The following is a 22,326-nucleotide window of genomic DNA, read 5'->3' on the forward strand; positions in this document are numbered from 1 at the left end:
TTTTGTCATTAGAAAAATCAGAAAATAGCCAATATCAATAGAAAAATAATAGCAACGGATATTAATAAACATCAATGATATCAACATTCATATCAGCCAAAAGTCATTAATGATAACATTTAAAAAGTCAAAGGAAATGCAGTACGGAACATCAGAAACATCAAAAATATTACAAAAGAAAACTGAAAATGCATCCTAATATGAAGTGCAAATGACTCTAGAGTGCCTAAAATGTGATCTTGGACAATCCGGGCCTTCTCCTTGCAAGACAAAATGGAGAGGGATCCAATTTGTCTTCAGTCTCTTCATCATCTGCTTCACTTCTTTTAGTGGCTGGAGCCTTGCCTTTTTCTGAAGTTGGAGGATCATGAGGAGTAGGTTGAAAGCTCGAGACATCTACTTCAATAGTGGAAGGAATGAACTCTGTTCGTGGCTCTTTTTCATGTGTAAGTTCTTCCTCTTGTGGGACAGGAGGCATAAGTAAATTTCTTTTATCTAAGAGTGCAGCCTGTTGCTCAGGTGACATGGTCATCATTAGACCATCTTCAAGAAATGATTATTGAGATCCTCAAGTAGCTTAATGACTTCGTTAGTGGATGAGTGGGTTGAGAAGAGAATTTGCAAGAATGAATGGAAAATGATGAAGTAAGACGAGGACGTTTGGAAGGTCTAGGAGTAACAGAGGTTTCATGACGACTTTTGTTTCGAAACTCCAAGATAGCTTCCTTATAACACCAGTGGCCATAAAAAAATCTGACACTTTTTCTCTCAAAATATGCTTTGGTGAAAACAGAAGAGGATGTTTCTTTTGGAGATACTCCAGTGAAAGGAATTTTGAAATGAGTAAAAATTAGAGTTAAAAACTTTCCATAAGAAAATTTCCTACTGCTATCAGTACTAAGTTTGAGCAGAAATTTACACATGACGAAACCAAAATCAATTCGGATTTTCTCAACAAAGCAATAAAACAAGTAAAGTTTCATTTTATTTGCATCAGTCCTGTGACCATCAATAGGAACCAACAGATTGAAAATGATTGTAAAAATGATCAGATTTTGAGAACTAATATCCTCCAACTTGACCTCAGTAGGTGTGTTAAAGCGAGTATGAAAGTAAGTTATCAGTTTTTCAGTGAAAATGATGATAAGCAGTTGAAAATTTTTCATATGAGAAAAAATTTACAATTTTACTACGACAGCTTTTTTCAATTTTTGTTTTCAAAACAAGATTGACAATATCAGGAGTAAGAAGAATGTCCACTCCATTAACACGAGAAATGAGTTCAGTATGAGAACTACCCTTCCTAAAATTGGCAAAAAATTGATGTAACATCTCAAGGTAGTAGGTGTTGGACAGAGATAGAATATGAGACCATTTTTGAAAATCAAAAAGCTTAAGAACAGTGTCTAAGTCAAGTTTACGGAATTCAAAAGGAATGATGGTTCTTTGAGTGATGAAACCTTTTTGTGAAATCCATTCAAATTTATTTCTAGCATCATCATCGATGAATCTGGGCAATGTAGTAGATTGTTTCTCGGTTTGATCAGTTTGTTTCCTTTTATCAGTGGAAATGCATTTTTCAGACCGACGAGCAAATTTTCTTGTTGATGGCACCTTTACTTCTTCTTCTCTGAGTGAGATTGTGCGTCCGGTATTGGAAGACCCGCCTCTCAATTGCACCATAGTGAAATGCCGAGTGATTTTCTTACAGAATATGATGAGAATGTGGATGAAATGGATTAATTGTGCTATCTTAGATGAAGATGAATGCTCGAATCTGCCAACGTGGGTGAGTTTTTAAAAAACTAGGTTTTTTGATGAAATTTGGGATCGGTTGAATGTTTGGCAATTAGAAAAAAGTTTAGATGCTAATTTGTTTGCAAAGAGACCATGAGATTGTTTGTGGAATCAATTTTTAGAAATTTGTCTTGAGGGGAAACAAATTTGAATTTTTGAAATTGGAGGGAAAAGAAGGAGTGCATCTGAGAGAGAGAATGTATTTGAACCAAATAAAGAGAAAATCCCTTTATAATCGCCCTTTTTGAGTGTCGGACTACCGAACGAAGAAAGTCGTCCAACACTACTGTCCGATACAAAATTTTTTTGAAAAATAGCTTAGAACACTGTCGAAAAAATTTTAGATAGTCTTTTCCAAAATGCCCAATTTTGTCCTTACAAATATAAACTGAGCCAAAGGTAAAGCTTTTGTAAGAATATCAGCAATTTGATCTTTCGAACAATCATATTTTACACAAATTTCATCCTTTTGGACAATATCACGAATGAAATGATACTTTATATCTATGTGCTTTGTCCTAGAGTGTTGAAAAGGATTCTTTGTTAAATTTATGGCACTCGTGTTATCACAATACATAGACACACAATCATACACTAGTTCAAAGTCATTCAAGATATGTTTATTCATAACAATTGAACACAACATGCACCGGCGGCTACATATTCCGCTTCCACCATAGATAAAGAGATAGCATTTTATTTCTTGCTAAACCATGATGCCAAGCAATTATCAAGAAAATGACATGTTCCACTAGTACTTTTTCTATCTATCCTACACCCACCGAAATCAGCATCCGAAAAATTACATAAGGCAAATTCATGACATTTAGGATATCAAAAATCATAATTCAAGATTCCCTTTAAATATCTAAAAAACTCTTTTAATAGCAATTAAATGAGATTCTTTAGGTCAAGATTGGAAATGAGCACACAAGCAAACGACAAACATAATATTGGGTCAACTTGCAGTTAAATAAAGTAAGCTTCCAATCATACCTCTATATTTCTTCTCATCAATTTTCATACCTTCTTCGTCTTTGTCAAGTTTGGTGGATGTACACATATGCGTTCCAACTTGTTTCGAATCCTCTATTCCGAATCTTTTGAGAAGTTTTTTTGTATACTTTGCTTGATTAATGAATGTACCCTCTTGAGTTTGAAGTACTCGGAGTCCAAGGAAGAAATTTAACTCTTCCATCATACTTATCTCAAACTCATTTTACATAATAGTGGAAAAATCCTTGCATAAACACTCATTAGTAGCACCAAAAATAATATCATCCACATATATTTGCACAATTAGAAGATCATTGGAGGTTTGTTTAGTTAAAAGAGTGGTATCCACAATACCCCTTTTAAAACCATTCTCAACCAAAAAATCATTTAAGCGCTCATACCAAACTCTTGGAACTTGCTTTAACCCATACAATACTTTTGAAAGTTTAAATACATGATTTGGATATATTTCATTTTCAAAACTGGGAGGTTGGTCAACATAAACTTTTTGGTCAATAAATCCATTTAAGAAAGCACTTTTTACATCCATTTGAATAATTTAAAGTCTTTGAAACATGCAAATATGAGAACCATTCTAATTTATTCTAATCTAGTTACAGGAGCAAATGTTTCATCAAAATTTATTCTCTCTTCTTGAGTATATTCCTTAACCACTAATCTAGCCTTATTTCTAACAACTTCACCTTTATCATTCAATTTATTTCTAAAGACCCATTCTGTTCCAATAATAGGATAACTTTGAGGCCTTTTAACTAGTGTCCAAACTTTCTTTCTTTCAAATTGATTTAGTTGCTCTTGCATGGTCAAAATTCAATTTTCATCTTTCAAAGCATCATTAACATTCTTAGGCTCAAAATGAGAGACTAAAATAAAATTATCTATTAATTGTTTAGATGAGAATCGAGTTCTTACCTTTTCGGATGGATCACCAATAATGAGTTCTTTAGGATGATTTTGAACAAACTTTCAAGCTTTGGAAGATCTTTAGATATACTAACACCCTTGTCATTTTCTTCTAACGCTTGATTTTCTTGAAAATTATCTTCCTTTGAATTCTCTTCTAATGAAGTATTTTCTTCATCTTGAACCGTGAGCTTCTTAAATCCTTCTTGAATACCTACATCATCATCTTCACAACAACTCTTGAAAATATCATCATTAGTTTCATCAAATATGACATGTATGGTTTCTTTTATAACAAGAGTTCTTCTATTATAGACCCTATATCCTCTTTTGTTTTCACAATAATCGAAGAAAATACCTTCATCGATTTTCTTATCAAATTTTTCAAGATACTCCTTGATATTTAAAGTAAAACATTTATAATAAAAAATTTTGAAATATTCAACAATTGACTTTTTGTCAAAAAGTAACTCATAAGAAATTTTGTTCAAAATTGGTGTGAAAAGAACTCTATTTATTACATAGTATGCCATATTTACGGTCTTGGCCCAAAAATATTTTGACATGTTACATTCACTTAACATAGGACCTGTTTGGAACTTGAGTTTTTTAGGAGTTTGTCTAAAACTTTACTGTAGTGCACTGTAGAAGTTTTTGAAAAAATTGTAGAAGTTTTTGTAAGGTGAAAAACTTTTTTTCCTTTTCTTTTTTTTTTTCTTTCTCTTTTTCTTTCTTTTCTTTTTCTTTCTTTCCTTTTTCTTTTCTTTTCTCTCTTCTTCTTTTTCTTCCTTCTCCCTCCTCCTTCCCTCCCTCATTACCTCTGCCTTCCCAGTTCCCAGCAGCCATGGCCCTTCCATTTTTTTTCTTTTCTTTCTTTTTCTCTCTCTTTTTCTTTTTCTTTCTTTCTTTTCTTTCCTCTCCTCTTCTTCTTCCTTCCTTCCCCCTCCCTCTTCCCTCGCGGTACCAGACGACCAGCAGCCCCTCTCCCCAAATTTTTTTTTCTTTTTCTCTTCCCCTCTTCTCCCTCTCTGCTCCCCTCTCCCCCTCTACTCCCCTTCACCATCCCCCTCTCCCTCCCGAAGCAGAGAACCAGAAGCCATGGCAGAATACATTTTTTTTATTGCTTTTTCTGTCCCTCTCTCTTCCCCTTCCCCTTTTGCCCAATTCGGTCGCTCGACCAGATTGCAGATTGCAGATGCGATCTGGTAGCGTGCGACCAGAGAGGAAGCGGGAGGGTGGCCAGGGAGAGGAGGGGAAGGAAGGAGAGGGGGAGGGGAGAGGGAGAGGGAGAAGGAAAAAAAAGGGGGTAGGCCGGCGTTGGAATAGGTGGCCGGCGCCGGAAACAGCGGTAGAGGTGGTGGTGGCCGGCGGCGGAGGGATGGCTGGCGATGAAGGTGTGATGGATAGGGGTGGGGGAGAAAGAAGAAGAAAAGAGGAAGTTTTTTGTGTATTAGATATTTGGAAGTGTGTAGGTTAAAAAATTTAATAAGTTTTTTTGGGTTCCTATAGCTAAAATTATTAAAAAACTAGTAGCTAAAAAACTTGGCAAAAAAACTTGGTTCCAAACAGGCCCATAGTTCTTGCGGCTTCTAGAAGAGTTCTGTTCTTTCTTTCAACAATACCATTTTGTTGAGGGGTTTTTGCAATTGAAAACTCGTGTGTAATTTCATTGTGATCACAAAATTTCAAAAAGTCACAAAATTTAAATTTCGAACCATTGTCACTTCTAATTTTAACAATATTCAAACCAAACAAATTTTGAACTTTTGCAAATAGTAAAATAAAATTTTTGAAAGTATCATTTTTGTGAGCAAGAAAAATCATCCAAATGTATCTAGAGTAATCGTCAACAATTAATAGGCAATATCTCTTACCACCCAAACTAGCAATTTGTGTAGGACTAAACAAATCAGTATGTAAAAGCTCCAATGGTCTTGAAGTAGAAACACAATTTTTGAGTTTAAAAGAGACTTTGGTTTGTTTTTCAAATTGACAAGCATCATAAATTTTGTCTTTTTCAAACTTAATTTTTGGCAAACCTCTAACAAGATTTTTTTGAAATTTTTTTTTAACAAATCCATATTGAAATAATAAAACCTTCTATACCATAACCAAGAATTTTCATTTGAGATTTTAAGACATTGAAAGTTAGAGGAATTAATATTTTCAACAATCACAACATAGATGTCATTGAATTTTTTTCCTTTGAAAATAATGTTGAACTTTGAATCAAGAGCTAAACACTCATGTTTCTTGAACAAAACAAATAATTTTCTATCACATAATTGACTAATATGTAACAAGCTATAAATCAAATTATCAACCAAAAGAATATTATGAACAAAAGTCTCACCATTCTTATCAACATCTCCTACTCCAATTGTTTTAACTTTCATATCATTTCCAAATGTCACTTTGTCACTTGATTTTGGCTTAAACTTAATGAATTGTGATAGATCACTGGTCATGTGTGTTGAACATCCACTATCTATGAATCACTTTGATTCCTTAATGATATTCACCAAATTCACATACACAAGAGTTCAAGAAATAATATTTGGTACCCTTTAATTTTTGAGCTCTTGAGAGTTAGTATCACATCTAACTATCCACATATATTTTATACCTCTTCTCATATTTTTCCTCACATAGCAATCGCTTTTCATGTGACATTTTTTACAACAAAAACTATACATAACCAAAGAGTTATTTACATGAAAAAAGTTTAATAAATCTTACTTCTCTTCTCTTATGAATAGTAAATTTATTTGCACTAGAATTTAACTTCTTTTCATGAGTGCCAAGTGAGGTTTTGATCTATTTTCTTGAAAACAGTTTTATTTTTTATGTTGGAGAAACTCATTTAGATTGTCCATTCTTCTTTTCAAATCAATTTGTTCCTTTTTGAACATTTCACAAAACTTTGTTTTTCTATCAAACCTATTTTGTAGATCAATCTCACCTTTTTTCAAGTAATCATTTTCAGTTTTTAACTTTTTATATTCTTGAAAAAGACGTGCATTGTTCTGAAGAAGAAAACTAACTTTGTGTTTTAATTTCTTGTTTCTAACATAAGATTCTTGCAAACTATCATGCAATTTTTCAATGAAGAATTCAAAATCATCATTAGTTTGATCATCACTTTCAAGTTGAGGGTTACAAGTTATTACCTCATTATCTCTAATGGCTATAAAAGTCATTTGAGCAGATTCTTCTCCCACTTCAATTTCACCATCGGAGTTGCACTCATTCCATGTGATTTGGAAGTTGTTGAATTTTTATTTTCTTTCAGCTTTCCCTTCTTTCTTCTTTTTCATTGGACACTCACTCATGTAGTGTCCAAGTTGGCCGCATCCATAGTATTTGTCACTTTACTTTTTGTTGGTCTCTTGCTTTCCTTTGTTTCTTGCATTGTTGAATTGATTAGAATTCGAATTGGTAGGTTCTTCTTTTCTGAATCTTCTTTTGTTGAGGATTCTCTTGAAATTTTTTGTGATGAGAATTAGGTCATTGTCATCAACATCTATATCTTCATCATCAAATGAAATCGAGTCATTTTTATCTTGAGATGCTTTTAGAGTAATGATCCTTTTTACTTTTGCATCTTTTTCTTCTTGTACCTTGGTCTTAAGGTTCAACTCATAAGATATTAGAGAGTTTATAAGAGATTCAATAGGCATTGAATTCAAATCTTTCAACTCTTTAATAGCAGTCACTTTACTCTCCCAATCTTTAGACAACGCATTCAAGATTTTTCTGTTTTTCTCTCCTAAGGAGTATTGCTTTTCCAGAACCTCTAAATTCTTAATATGATCATTAAATTTACAATATATTTTATTAATATTTTCATTAGATTTTATCTTAAACGACTTCTATTTGTTTCCAAAAATCATGTTTTGCACCCTTGCATTAGTAATTATTTGGCGAGGCCTAGGACTGGTTGTCGAGCCTCACATGTGCATTCTGTATACTCGATTTTGAAAGTGGAACCTTCAATTGTTTTACTTTGATTATTTTAGGGTTTTTTGGTGATTAAAACTCTCTTTTGGGCAAAAAATTTTTGAGGTATCTGTATTGACACCGGTGAGTGTTCCACTACCTGCTACCCGTTATGTGAAATATCTGAATATCTGAAATACTTGATTTATGACTGTTGGAGCCAAATACTGTTTTGATAAAATAAAGGCGAGGGTGTACTTTATCACACTCGTTCTCTTGTCTGTTCATATGCCAATTTTGAGTGCGTATCTGAATCTGCTATCTGTATCTGTATCTGTTCTGACGTCGTTTGGAAGCTTGTATCCAACGACCTTTCTATGACCTCTGAGTTCAACCCCTATGGCTAGTTATTCGAGTCGGGCCGGCAAGGGTCTGGTCGATTAGATAACGAACCACGGTAGTCTGTTTTGGGATCTTTGGGTATTGAGACCCTTGATTCCGGTATACTCGAGTATTACCCATTCTGATCTGATTGGATTTCGGGCCCGGTGGGGGTATGTGAGGTGAAAGGAATCGAAGAAAGTGGAGTCTACGGTATTGGTTACTTCTGTAACGTTGACGGAGTGTCAACTGTTATTTCGATCAAATTTCGGTGAAACAAATGGGAATTTGGCTCCTGAGAGCCACCCGTATCCTTTCTGTCTATGGTGTTTGTTCACTTCTTTATTTGATGCACCTATGTGATTAATTGAATATGAAGTTCCATGTTTCTTATTTGCTATTATTTTGGGACCTCATTGAGCGTAAACTCACCCCTTCCCATTATCTTTGTTTTCCTTACAGGGAACCACTTTTGGGGCTAAGATATTTTGACGCACGAGTCGAGCTAGTTTTATTATATTTTTGTAAAGCTCCTCGATAGTTGGAAAATTCTAAATGTATTTTGATCTAATTATCTTCTTTTGTTCCGTAAATTACCAACGTATGTGTATAAAACTATTTACCCTGTTCATGTATCCTACTTGGATTGGAAATGTTTTCCCGAGTCATATGACCATATCTGTACTCGTTGGGCTCTTGGCGGGGTGGTGATGTGGCAACCACTATTCATTTTTGGTGTTGATTTTCGCTTTGCTATTTGGCGACTTTGAATCGTTTGAGCGCGCTATTACCTTCCTGAACGTTTTCGATTTCTTTTAACGACTCGACTGAAACCTGGCGAGAGTTGAGCAGGCGGTCCGCCGAACCCTTTGATTCGCCTTAGGGGAAGGTGGGGCTGTCACAGATAGAAACTCAAGTTTAACAGAATATAAGAATAAAGGAAACCTAACAAAAAAATGGACAACAAAAAAACAAATTTCTTCTACCAGACTAAAAGGGTAAGAGCAATTGGTGAGTTCAAAATTCTTACAGAAAGAAAAGAAATGAAAAGCTATAAACTATCTCAATGAATCATGCACTTTTGGGATAAAATATAAAATTGTCGCCCAAAGTAATGCTTCCAAAAAATAAGCAAGAAAGCACTGCTGTAGTTCTGGTCTTCAACAGCTCCAAAAGATTTGAAAAAATACAGCTGGACAATTATATACTTGGCATAGCAGCTTATAGTGACCGTTAATTCCTCACAGGCAAAAAAAAAAAAAAAAAAAAATTCAACAAATGAAGAGATTAATCTATGAGGGTACTATTGGATTTATATTTCTACAACACACTTTTAGAAATACCTAGTCCAGGAGACTTCAAAGTTTAGTACATACCTAAATAGAAGAACTGCCATAATCAATCGTATTTTTGGTGCAATACTATAAAACAAAAAGTAACTAATATAGGTGAAAACCAATCAAATAGGCAAAAGGCTGGAAAACGTTTAATGGGCCAAAGCATAAGCAAAAGAAAAAGTGAAACCAGCCGCAGCCACAATAGTTATAAATGATTGTAAAAGATAAACCCATAAATCCAACCAACAGCTGCCCCATGAAGTGTTGTACCACAAGGTTCAACGATGATTTATGTGGTGTGCCAAATTACTAAATGCTTGGATTAACTGTTTTTGAAAGTATTTTTGAAAAATTTTATTGTAGCAGAGTTTTTAGATTATATTTTAAAATATATTCAGAAAATATTTTGAGATATTTAAGAGTAGAAGAGTTTCTAGAATATATTTTGAAATATTTTTTAAAATTTTAAAAAAAATTAAACTAGTTTTTAGATTACCTGTTAGAGTACTTTTTAAAAATTTTTATTGTATTTGAAAAACTAGTTTTTGAAAAACACTCTCATCCAAAGCAAGAAATCTAGAAGGTAGTTGCATTTTGAAATTCAACAACTTAACAAGTTTTTTTTTTTTTTAAGCATTAGAATTGACCCAAGAATTTTGTTTTATAGCGTCAAAATTGGCCCAGGAACTTTTTTTTACCAAACCAACAACTACCCCTGATCCTATTTGCATGGCCCAAATAGCTTAGTAGACACCCTAAATGAATATAAAGTTTAAGATGTTCGCTTTACCCCAGAGTAACTCTTACAAGCAAAAACTCGGAGAAAAGAAAACAATTTGCTGCTACCTAAAATACCGATTCAAAAATTGACCATCAATTATTGCATTTTGACTTATAAGTTTCTAATTATTTGCCTCATTGATTTCTACACTACGACCGCAATCTCACCTTTCAGACTGCGCAGCCATAGCTTAACATACGAGGCAAACAAACGTACCGAACTTACAAGCGAAGTACCTTTCGTACATACAATGGAGAAAACTTGAAGCAACTTAAATAAGACAGTTCAACATCTCTAGAACAGCATCAACAAGATGCTCTCCATCACCAAGGCTATCTGGCTCCCTTATTACAGGAAAACGTCCTCCAGTTCTCAATAAGTACATCTTTCACTTAACCAAAACTTCATCTGGTGTCATATCTGTTATCACAACCTAGAAAAATATTTTGGCGATTTTCCACAGAAGCATTTATGTGGCAATACAATAGGAATTCTTCAGTAAGAACTGCAGTACGTTCTACAGATAAAGAACCCCCGATTCTGAGAAAAATAATTAGACATGCATCTTTATAGACTGCTAAACTTGGCCACACTTACGGAAAATTGAAGAGGCATATGACAATATGGCACCTTACTGTCTTTCAACCTTCTAAATTTGTTGAATTTCAACCAATGAATAAACTAGATCGCACCAGCAATTGTAGTTGAAAACTGCCATGCATGACACCAAAACACTGGTTCATTCCTCTTTTAGTTAGAAAGAGCCAGAGCAAAAAATGGCCAAAGTAACCTAAAGGACTTGTGAACTTTTATCCCTGGGACTGAACTGATGTATAAGAAACAAGGGTATCTACAAGGGTGCATTATGCATATATGTCCTCTCATAAAAACCAATCACCTGGTCAGCTACAGCCCACATAATGGCTTGGCCAGGTGGGATCCTCATAAGCCTGGGTAACAGACCCTTCCACAGGGCAAGCAACCCTTCCTCTGCATATATCGTTGAGATAGCATGAAACATGCCCTTGTACTTCAATTCACCCCCAGAACGGCTCTGAGCCATCAGTCTTGTCTTCACAACATCAAAGGGACCAGTACACACTGGGCCAGCTGTTCCTGCAAGAAATCCAGATATCATAGACTGCCAAGGTTGAAGGACTTTTCCATCACCTTCATGTTTCTTCCACAGAATCACGTCAAAAGCATTTTTGGCTGTGAACATGGCGGCCTGGTTCGTCCCATTGCGCATTACAGTAGGGGTAGCTCCTGCCCAGAGACCCCGAAGGCCTTCTTCACGAATGACAGTCCTAGCACAGTGTATTGGTCCCTTATACTTCATAAGTTCAGGTTTCAAACCTCTCTGTTGTTGTAATCTGATCTTCACCACCTGAAGAGACACAATTTGCCAGCTCTATAAATAACTTCCATTATGTAAATGTAAATATTTGTTTAGGCAAAGTTGGAAAAAAAAAATAGAAAAGAAAGAAAGGATATATTTGTAGGCAATAACTTAGGAACATCACCATGCCGCCATAAAAAATTGTGGGCAAAGCATCACAAAGAGGCATGCAACTTAGCATTCACCAGCAGAATAACTTAATGAGAACAGAATGAAATCTTAAAAATAAAAAACTAAAAAAAAGAGAGAAAAAAGTGTTTTGAGTAAAACCATTGAACTTTCACCATGAGTAAGCGATAAATGGACAAACAGAGAAAGAAACTGGTACAACTCTGATGAAGGGTATAGCCAATACCTGGAAACCTGGAACCTTGACCAGATGGTTAAAACTTAATTAAGCTAGGGGAAATGGACATTATGAATGTCTGATGCATGAGACAATGAACTCCCAAGTTTTGATAACAGAAAAATTTTCACCATGCTGCATATAGAGGTCTGAAATCTATTTAAGCTAAGCAAGATGAACCAATCTTACTCATTAAGCTGCCTTATAGTCCTCTAGGGTGGTCTAAACTAAATAAGCACAAATACTTGCCAGTGCTAGTCATCCAGGTTTCCAACCACATACAGCATACTTTGTTCAGGTGATTTTCAACAGATCTGAAATATTATGTGAAAATCATTGCAAATTTTTTAGCAGCACCAGATTCTGAGGCATGTGACTTCCCACCACACACATGGATTAAATAGTAGGCACCTAGAGAAAAGTGACACTTAGAACTATATATTCCAGTCATATTCAGGCACATTATATAACAGAGAGAGAGAGAGAGCACCTATATAGTCATCACTTCAAACCATTCAAATGGGGTACCTCTAGTTAGGCTCTGCCTCTTGAGTTTATCTCATATTCTGAATGATTGTCACCTCTAATTCCAAAATTTCTAATGGATACGAAAGTGATTTTGTTTCCTTCTCCAAAGCACTTTAACCTTCAATTTCATTGATGACAAATGGATTTCAATGGTCCTGTTGTATCAGATTCATCACAACTAGGAAACCTTAAACCCTAGCACCTACTCATATATTTCCAGGCCTTGTTGTTTAATAACCTGTTAATAAATGAGCCCAGTAATCTATGTTTAGTAAAACTGTATGCTTGCATCTGTAACATTTGTTTGGTTAGAAAGTTGTATGTTTTACTTGTCAGCCCAGATAAAATTATCTAGTTATCTTGGCAACTATCAAACTTAGTAACAATAGGATGTCCCAGTAATGTTAAGTTAAAGACACATGGACATAGAAGTTCTTCATAGCTGAATAATATAATACATCCAATGATTGTTTCAACATATAATCTGAAGTGCCAAACAAAAATTCAAGATTGCATTTGCTCTCATTTGCATCACTTCAAACATAAACCGGTACACACAGTATTATACATCAACCTAAATGATCTACTAATGGTAAATTCACATAAAACTGTGCCATGTTCAATTTTAAACCCAATAAATCTAACCTCAAAAGGTGTAACAATAATGAGGGCTTCAAGCACACCAGCTCCAAACCCTGAGAGAAGCCTCCCTTGAGGGCTAAGCTTCCCAGTTTCAGAATCCTTGAAGGCAGACTGCAGGACTGCATTGGACCCCATCCGAAGTGCATACTTGAGGGTTAAATGAGTAGCAAAAGGAGTCAACCCCTTCCACAAAGCCCGAACGCCTTCATTTTGTACTATAGTGGAGCCACAGTGGATTATCCCCTTGTAATTACCAGACCTGTCCAGCTGAAGCCGGGTTTTTATAACGTCAATGGGCTGTAAGCAAGATGCCTCCACAACCCCCCCTAATGACCCTGAAATCGCTTTCATGTACGGAGGGATTGTTTTCTGATTTTGAGGTTGACTTTTCTCTGCCATTGATTCTTGAGGCAGTGCAACCGCTTATGGATTGATGCAAAAATGTGAATCCCCTTTCCCCTTGCAGCAAACCAGCCAAGCCAATGCACAGGTCAAAGTGGTCCGATTCGAACCTACAAAACCAAATGAAGGCAGCATGATGTATTATAAAATAGAACAAAACCCCTTTTGCTTACCCTCCATTTCACTTAAGTCTCAAATGCATAGGAATCCAAATTTTCCAGTCAGACCTCATAACAAGCAGGTGAAATGCATCAAATACTACGCTAGTACTGCACAGTTTCAAATAAAATAAGAATCTCAGATTCACAGGATTAATTACAAGAACTATCACAAACTATAACCAAGATTGCCCAAAAAAAAAATCCAAGATGAAGAATCATTTTATATAATATTAAACATTCAGACTTGGCAAAGAAACCGACTGAACATAGGAATGAATGATATTAATTAAATATTTAAGCTCCAAATCTGAAACAAAACAAAATCCCAAGAAAAATATGGAAATGAAGTCAGAAGAGAAACGGGAAAATTGCCCTCTTTTACTATGCCACCCCTTGATGGGTTGGTCATGCATTGGTCCACCGCCCTCTTCCTCCTCTCAAGTCTTGGTTTTCTCTTGGCATTTTAACAATTTCTGTCAAAGCCAAGTCTGACTTTAAAACCAGACAAGTAAAATGATGCACAACTAATACACAACTAGTTGGTAAACATGTTATAAAACATAAAACTAATTTTACCATACAAATAAACTCATGTAACTTTTTCTTTAATTTGATGTTTTTCTTTTCATAGTTTTTGTAAAATTAACATCTGTACTTTTTTCTTATTTTTGTAAATTAGGCTCTCAAGTATCAGTTGCTATTCAAACAGCTAACCATGATGAGTGGGCATGTCAAATATCAATCATTAATTAAAATCACACACTTGTATCAATGTAAAAAGAAGTGCTACATTTATTTGTGTGCACACCTTTTCAATTGACTGTGCACTTTTTATTTGTTGATGTGCACATATATGTTACCATGTGTATTACTTGTCAACCATAGGATCTCACAACTTATTAGTCAGGCATAAGATCCCATAACAAGTATTTGCTTCCATTTAGTGTTGACTGTGATTACCACTTCTCTATCCTCATCCCATAAAAAAAAAATTTAAATTAACATCTTAAACTTTTACAGCAAGTTTATTTACTATATTTACCAGTAAAATGTGTCTACATCAACTAAATTGTTAGTAAAACTTTGATTACTATTCATTTCCGTCCAAATCATTCTTTTATTGTTCTTTGGTCTTTTAGCATATGAACTTAAAACTACTAATTGTATTTAGTAATAAACTAAGTGTGAACAAAAATCAAGTTGTCTAAACCATAAATATAAAAATCAAATGTGCACAAAATCTCGTCGCATAAGTGAACAATACTAGTGTTAGACATAAATAATATTAACTAGGTAACCTGAAAATATAAACAAGTTTATTGTACATATAAAATTAAGGATCCATATAATGGGAACAAGAAAGTTCACTTCATTTTCGTTCCTATTCGGGTTGGCTTTTATTCCAGAAAAAGCAAAACAGGGAGCAATCCTACCATCAAAATCACCAAACCACGCCATTGTCTAAACAACAGAATTTTATACTATAACAATTATTATTTTATTTAAAAAAATAATATTTTTTCTTACATGTATTGTTCCCATGCAAACAATTCACATGCATTATTACAAATTTTGATCAACACATGTATAATTTATCTAACAAACAGAGTAGGATCCACCCAATTTAAAGCTTATTGAAGATTCTACAGTTATCCAATACAAATGAAGCTCTAAAATTACTTCAGAAACCGAATTGTTACCATATTGCCATTTTACCCCATTTTACATATTGATCAAACAAAAAAATAATTTATGATTCATTTGACTTTCTTAGTATAGTGATCTAATCATCAGGCTAAAATTAATGGTAGATCATATTGTTGAAATTAGTTGAGATATGCCAGCTTTTCCTACAGATTTTATCAGATTGAGTTTGATATCAAAATAAATTAGTTATTAGAAAAATAAGGATATTTGTTAAAGATCATGTTGGTTTGTTAACAAATAGTTTAGATAAGATTTGCTAGTAGTAGAAGATTATATTTTGTTGAGATTTTTAGGATAATTGTTAGTTGGATATTTTGGTAGTTTGTTTCAAGTAATCACTATAAATAGTGAGTTGATGAATGTAGAACATAAGCTCATTTTTTATCTTTAATACAAATCTCTTATAAGTTTTTTTGCAACACTAAGGTGTTGTTTCTTAGTCTATGCCCCAAAAAACCAACAAAGTGGTATCAAGAGCCTAAATCTAAAGGGCCTGTTTCTTTGAGAGTGAGTGAATCTGGTGAGAGACCCCTTTTTCACTATAAAATTATACACTTAAGCCTTCAACATCAAAATGCCAGTAAACAACTTCTTGTCCAATCCTCCAAATTTCACTGGTGAAAACTACCAAATCTGGGCTGTCAAAATGAAGTCCTATTTGGATGCTAATGATCTTTGGGATGTGGTAGAGACAGATCCTATTCCTGAATTGTCGGAAGATCCAACTATTGCAGAAATGAGAGCCCATACAGATGCAGTCAAAAAGAGATCAAGAGCCATGACGTGCATTCATTCAGCAGTTTCCAATGCAGTATTCACAAAAATTATGACTTGTGAAACTGCAAAGGAAGCCTGGGATGCTCTCAAAGTGGCTTTTCAAGACAATGACAGAACAAGACAGATGCAAGTTTTGAACCTTAGGAGAGAATTTGAACTCCTTAGGATGAAAGACACCGAAAACATTAAAGAGTACTCTGATAGACTCTTAAATGTTGTGAACAAAATCAGGTTGATTGGAGAACAACTTCCGGATAGCAGAGTTGTGGAGAAAGTCTTGGTATGTTTACCAGAAAGGTTTGAAGCCAAGATTTCCTCCCTTGAAGATTCAAGGGATCAATCTCAGATGACCTTGCCAGAATTAATCAATGCTTTAGAGGCACAAGAACAAAGACGAGCCATAAGAACTGAAGAAGTCATTGAAGGTGCTTTTCAAACAACAAATAAGGATCAAATTCGACAAGGTGAGAGAAATGATCAAGAAAAAAATAGCAAAGATGAGAAGAAAAATGGCAGAAATCCTCCGTGTCCACACTGTAAGAAAACCTCACATCTTTCAATATATTGTTGGTTTAGACCTGACGTTCAATGTAGGTTTTGTAAGCAAATGGGACATATGGAGAGAGTTTGCAAAAATAAAGGAAAAAGAGAACATCATGCTTAGATGGTTGATGAACAAGATGAGGAGCAACTTTTCGTAGCCACTTGTTTTGCAAGCAATAATTCCAGTACTGAAATTTGGCTAATAGATAGTGGTTGCACTCATCACATGACTTATGATGAATCTATAGTTAGGAAACTTGATAAATCGCAAATCTCCAAAGTCAGAATTGGAAATGGAGATTATATTGAGGTGAAAGGCAAAGGTAGTGTTGCTATTGATTATGGTTCAGGTACCAAAATTATTTCTGATGTTTTGTATGTACCTGAAATTAATCAAAATCTATTAAGTGTTGGACAGTTATTGGAGAAGAATTATTCTGTCATCTTCAAAAACAAGACTTGTGTTATACATGATCCAGCTGGGAATGAACTTTTCTCAGTGAAAATGAGAGGCAAAAATTTTGCTTTGAATTTGTCAGAAATTGACAATTCTAAGGTGCAGTATTATGAACCAAAAAATTTAGATGATGCTAAAATTCAGGAGATCATTGATGAGACAATTGAAGGAGGCTACATTGTGAAAATTCATGAAAAGTTACCCAAGGATGATGGTGGTGACAAAGCTGATGAAAGGCCATACAAAAATTTGAAGGATTGTTTTATGTCTCTCATAGCAATCTTTTTTTGTATTGCGAATTTCTTTTTCAGGTTCATCTATTGCGTATGGGAGTTCCACTTTCAAGTTGCAAAGAAGTCATTTGAATACATCAGAAAATTTGATATTGGTTTTGAAGTTTGTCTCAAGAAACATTGCAAGACTGAAGACCAGATTGCAGACATTTTTATGAAAGCCTTGTCCAAAACAAGGTTCAAAGATTTGAGAAGAAAATTAAAAATCTGCAGCAAAAGTGGCAAGGAGGAGTGTTGAGATATGCCAACTTTTCCTACAGATTTTATCAGATTGAGTTTGATATCAAAATAAATTAGTTATTAGAAAAATAAGGATATTTGTTAACCAAAGAACATGTTGGTTTGTTAACAAATATTTTAGATAAGATTTGCTAGTAGTAGAAGATTATATTTTGTTGAGATTTTTAGGATAATTGTTAGTTGGATATTTTGCTAGTTTGTTTCATGTAATCATTATAAATAGTGAGTTGATGAATGTAGAACATAAGCTCATTTTTTATCTTTAATACAAATCTCTTATAAGGTTTTTTTGCAACACTAAGGTGTTGTTTCTTAGTTTATGCCCCAAAAAACCAACAAAATTTGACAAGATAAAGGTAAGCAAACAAACAAATACAGGAAAACAAATGAAGAGGATCCTAATCACAAACAACCGATTCTTAATATTATTTAAAAATTATATATAGAACAGTAATTCCTCAACAAAAGCACCTGACCAATATTAAGAGAAGCATTTTCATGTTAACCATTTTCATGTTTTTAGGAATCACACAACCCTAGCTGTTAACCATTTTCATGCTCATATCTGTAATTGTTAAGAGTAACATTTGTTGTTCTTGTAGTATTTGTCTTATAAGATTTTTTGGTTCAGTGGTGACTTTATGTTTTACAAGGGGAAAGGACAAGGGGGAGGTTTTGACAGTCAATCAGGATTCTCAAGATTACACAACTAATGTTTCTGCTAAACACGTTGGCTCTCATAAGTTTCACATTTAATTGAATATGGAGATATAACGGATAGGTATGATGATAGAGGTGTTACAATGTGAATTTTCCTACTTGAAATTGTTTAATAGGTAAATTTGATTTTGGACTTGTTCCAAATTTAAGAATGGTGTAATCGGAACCTCTTGGCATCTTCAAAACATGGACTGCCCCCCTCTTCTTTAATTTTTTTCCCCTTTTCTGCATAGTATTTTTCGTAGTCTCAAAAATGATGCTTAACTAACACAAGGCTTTCTTTCATGATCTGTTTTTAAATTTTTTCTTATTCATTTCTTAAAACAAATAGTTGATAACATTAGCGATTTAGCAAAATATGGCAGCACCCACTTTGCAGCAATAAACTATTTATTTTCTATTTTCTAATCCATTTTATTTGCTTTCGTCTATTCATTAAAAATTATCTAAAAATCTGAAATCAAAGACTAGTTCAGAAATAGGGCGGACTGATCCAAAAGTTACTTAGTTGTTAAATAAAACTAGAAGAACATTATAGATTCAATCATTCATCGACAAATTATACTAATTAAAGTGCTAATTCAAAAGTACAAGTCAATACTGCACAAAAATGTTAGCAGACGTACTTCATGCACAAATTATATCGTTTTATAACTAGAGAGGTGTCAATCTAGTTTCTTCATTCGAAAAATTGACTCATCAACATGAAAAAGAGAACTATATTACACAAATTATTTTCTAAATTTGCAATGGTCCTTATATTCCAAAAATTTTAACATTGAAAAATCAAATATTCAAAAGCTATAAATCATTAAAAATATTGAAAATCTAAACTTTGTTCATGAATATAATTGTACTTAAGCGATTTAACAAATTACCAAAGGTTGGATGTCTGCAATGGAAATTGAATCAACTTATGTGTTTTGAATACTTTTGAGCCTGTCGCACTTAGCTAGTGGTGGAGATACTAAGGTTAAGACACCAAAAGCAAGATGAATGTATAAAGATTGTATACATATGTAATCTATATCTGTTTCATACTCTTTGATTCTAAATTCATACTTTATATGTATTTAAAAGCACATAAGGTGAGAATTAGCTTCTGACCGTACTCTAAATGCTCATTGCATGTACAAAACTTGATTCAAATTCAAACTTTTTGGTTCAAAACTAATATGCATAATTCTAAACGTTTATGAAGCTGTTTTATAGACAACAGGTCAGAAATTCTCTTTCCTTCTATAATTATATAAGAGAGTTTTTTAACATAAATGGGTAATTAAACCTTTAGAGGCCAAGGACATTAATATCTTATTGCTGACTAATGTGTCAATTTTATACCTATGCTGGGTGTATATTTTTCATCCCCTACATATATGTGCATAACAGATGTTTACATGTACACATGATAAGGGGACATAGATGTTATTTCATTTGAATACTACTGAATATTGAATTTGGAAATGGTCAACCAATTAACTAGTCATATGTTCTGTTAGAATGATGCTTATTAGATGCCATATAAGTCAAAGAACTATAGAACTAACATAAGGAACTCAAACCCCAAATTCAGTTTAATAATCATTAGCAAAACCTTGTCTTTAGAATTGTAACAAAAGTCTTGGATATGAAGCATGAACAACACTTTTGTCTTAATGACCAAAAGAAAAATATTTTTCATTTGGAAAACAGAAGTTAAAATTATTGGTTTTTCAAATTAAAATACAACTAATCATCGATCAAACTCGTAATGCTCAAAAATCACAGAACAAATAAGCTTGCTGGGTCGCATTAATCACAGAGTCATTTGAACCATTTTGACAGACAACCAAATCCATGTACATTTAAGTTAAAATTCCAATTACTAGTTATTCCAATGTCCTAACTATTTTCATCTATTACCCAACCACAGCTTAACTAAGTTTTAATTAGTAAGAAAAGTAAATTGAAGATTGCAAATGTTTTGGACCAATCTCAGGAAAGCTTAAAGCAGTGCAGAAACTTCGAACTGCAGAGAAAAATTCAAGGACCGATAAATGGTGACAATGCTTTTCTTCCATCTTTATTTCTTTCAGCTTTTTTTCGCGCACGCGCATGTGTTTGTGTGTGTGTGTGTTTTTTTTTTGTCCTTATTACTTTTCCATTTTTATTAAGCTTTGCTTAGAATCTAGAAAAGTGAGGAAATGTTAGTCAATTTGTGTGTCTAATCTGTAGGAAAGTTCAAATTGGAATTAATAATACACAAAAGTTGCAATAACCACAAATAACTCACTTTCCCGCATAGCTTTCCCTCTATTCAAACAGGCCTTCACTGGAGCAAGAATCATAAAATAAGCCATGTTGAGGATGATGGGGAGCCAAAAGTAAACCGCAATCACAAAAGGATAAATCCAAAGAGAGTGCTAAAGCAAATGAAAATTCATCACCATCAAAAGCTCAGCAAGATTCAGAAGTCATTCCTTACTATAAACTCTATTCATGTGCAGACACCATTGATATCATTTTCATTACAATAGAAATAATTGTCTGCAATGCTGAGGGTCTAGTTCTGGCATTCAGGACTCGTCTATGGCGTCAGCCCATTAATAGATGTTATTCATGAAAAGCCTAACAGATGAAAAGGTTTAATGAAGAAACAAAAAACCGAGAAGTTATTGGTAATATGTCATTAGACATGCGAGACTATCAATGCAGCCAAAGGTCACAGGTCAGTTTTAGGCCTATTAAGATTTGCCAACTTTTGTTTTCCATGAGAATTTTTAGCTTCTTTTCCTTCTCATGGATGCTCATATCTTCAAAAATCCAATTTATAAATTTTTAAACAAGGTCTCGACTCTTTCTTCTTCCTCAAAAGGGTTGAAAATTCAAATCTTGAGCTAAAACCAGACACACTTAGGCACATTATCTGTTTTAATTGATGGGAAATTATAGCAAACAGAAGATCTTAAGTCAATAATATGTTTTCCTATCTTCTATTTTATGACGCTTAATGTAGCATGGCTGCAGCATAATGAAGCTTTTACAGTTATCATCAAAGATTCTTTTCAATGTGGCTTCATGTTCATGGTATAATTTTCTCTGCTACTTAAGTCACTTTGAGGATGTAATTTTTTCACAGAACATAACATTGTTGTTTTATCGAAGATCTTTCAAAGTGGGCAATTTCCTAAGAATAATGACATTCTTTTTCAGTCACACCTTTTAACAAGTAGGTTATATGCATGAGCAAATCCTACATTAGTAAATCACCATTTCAAACAAAGCAAACAATCCCGGATTTACATAATTAATCACTGGAACTTCAACAATCCATAACCAAGAATTGAACCAAAAAGAAAATCCAAGAGAAAGAAAAAGAATTACTTCAGATCACACTAAACATTGAAACTGAGTAAATATGTTGATAGGACGTAGGAATGATGACATTGACGGAAAATTAAAACACAAAATCTGAAACAAAAGAAAAATTCAAGAGAAATCTTGTGCAGAAGGCAGAAGAGAAAAGAGAAAAGTGTGTACCTGCAGTTCAGCTGATGGCGATGAACACTGCAAAACGAAGGTTCTGGGGATTTATATATTTCGTCCCTCGGTGGGTCGGCGGCCCGTCGCTCACCAACCCTCCCCTTTTGCTCTCCAGTTTCAAAGGCTGCGTCTTGGCATCGTCACATGTTCTGTCAAAGCCAGCTCAGACTTTACAGCCACACGATTAACACAAATGCTCTGTTTGGATTTATCAGTTTTTCAAAATTAATTTTTTAATTGCTATAAAAAATTTTGAAAAGTACTCTAAAAAATAGTTTAAATTTTTTAATATTTTAAAATATTTCTAAATATATTCTAAAAACTCTTCTATTCTTAAATATTACAAAAATATTTTCTAAAAAATTTCAAAATATACTCTAAAAACTATGCTACAGTAAAATTTTTTTAAAAATACTCCTAAAAACAGCTAATTC

The 22,326-nt window shown here is 33.9% G+C and overlaps 2 protein-coding genes across 2 annotated transcripts; one reads left to right on the top strand and one right to left on the bottom strand.

Moving 5' to 3' along the window:
- Positions 1 to 10,226: 10,226 nt before the first annotated feature.
- LOC113717359 (mitochondrial succinate-fumarate transporter 1-like) lies at positions 10,227 to 22,066 on the bottom strand. Its single transcript, XM_027242167.2, has 3 exons — positions 21,890 to 22,066; positions 13,074 to 13,582; positions 10,227 to 11,542 (listed from the first exon to the last, which is right to left on the bottom strand). The coding sequence occupies exons 2-3, from the start codon at positions 13,467 to 13,469 to the stop codon at positions 11,006 to 11,008; spliced, it is 933 nt and encodes a 310-aa protein (XP_027097968.1). The 5' UTR covers positions 13,470 to 13,582; positions 21,890 to 22,066; the 3' UTR covers positions 10,227 to 11,005.
- LOC140016465 (uncharacterized) lies at positions 15,915 to 17,648 on the top strand. The gene is made up of 2 exons (XM_072069988.1): positions 15,915 to 16,653; positions 16,867 to 17,648. Exons 1-2 carry the CDS (start codon positions 15,915 to 15,917, stop codon positions 17,646 to 17,648), a joined length of 1,521 nt encoding a protein of 506 aa, XP_071926089.1.
- Positions 22,067 to 22,326: the final 260 nt, after the last annotated feature.

This window comes from Coffea arabica, chromosome 11c (genome assembly GCF_036785885.1).
Source record: "Coffea arabica cultivar ET-39 chromosome 11c, Coffea Arabica ET-39 HiFi, whole genome shotgun sequence".
Classification (NCBI taxonomy): Eukaryota; Viridiplantae; Streptophyta; class Magnoliopsida; order Gentianales; family Rubiaceae; genus Coffea; species Coffea arabica.

What these genes read in the sequence shown, in the direction of transcription:
- LOC113717359 (XM_027242167.2), bottom strand. Translation starts at nt 13,469, where the DNA reads ATGGCAGAGAAAAGTCAACCTCAAAATCAGAAAACAATCCCTCCGTAC. An exon ending in TTATTGTTACACCTTTTGAG is followed by an intron (nt 11,543 to 13,073) that starts GTTAGATTTATT and finishes GTGTCTCTTCAG; the next exon opens with GTGGTGAAGATCAGATTACA.
- LOC140016465 (XM_072069988.1), top strand. Translation starts at nt 15,915, where the DNA reads ATGCCAGTAAACAACTTCTTGTCCAATCCTCCAAATTTCACTGGTGAA. An exon ending in AAATCCTCCGTGTCCACACT is followed by an intron (nt 16,654 to 16,866) that starts GTAAGAAAACCT and finishes TTTGGCTAATAG; the next exon opens with ATAGTGGTTGCACTCATCAC.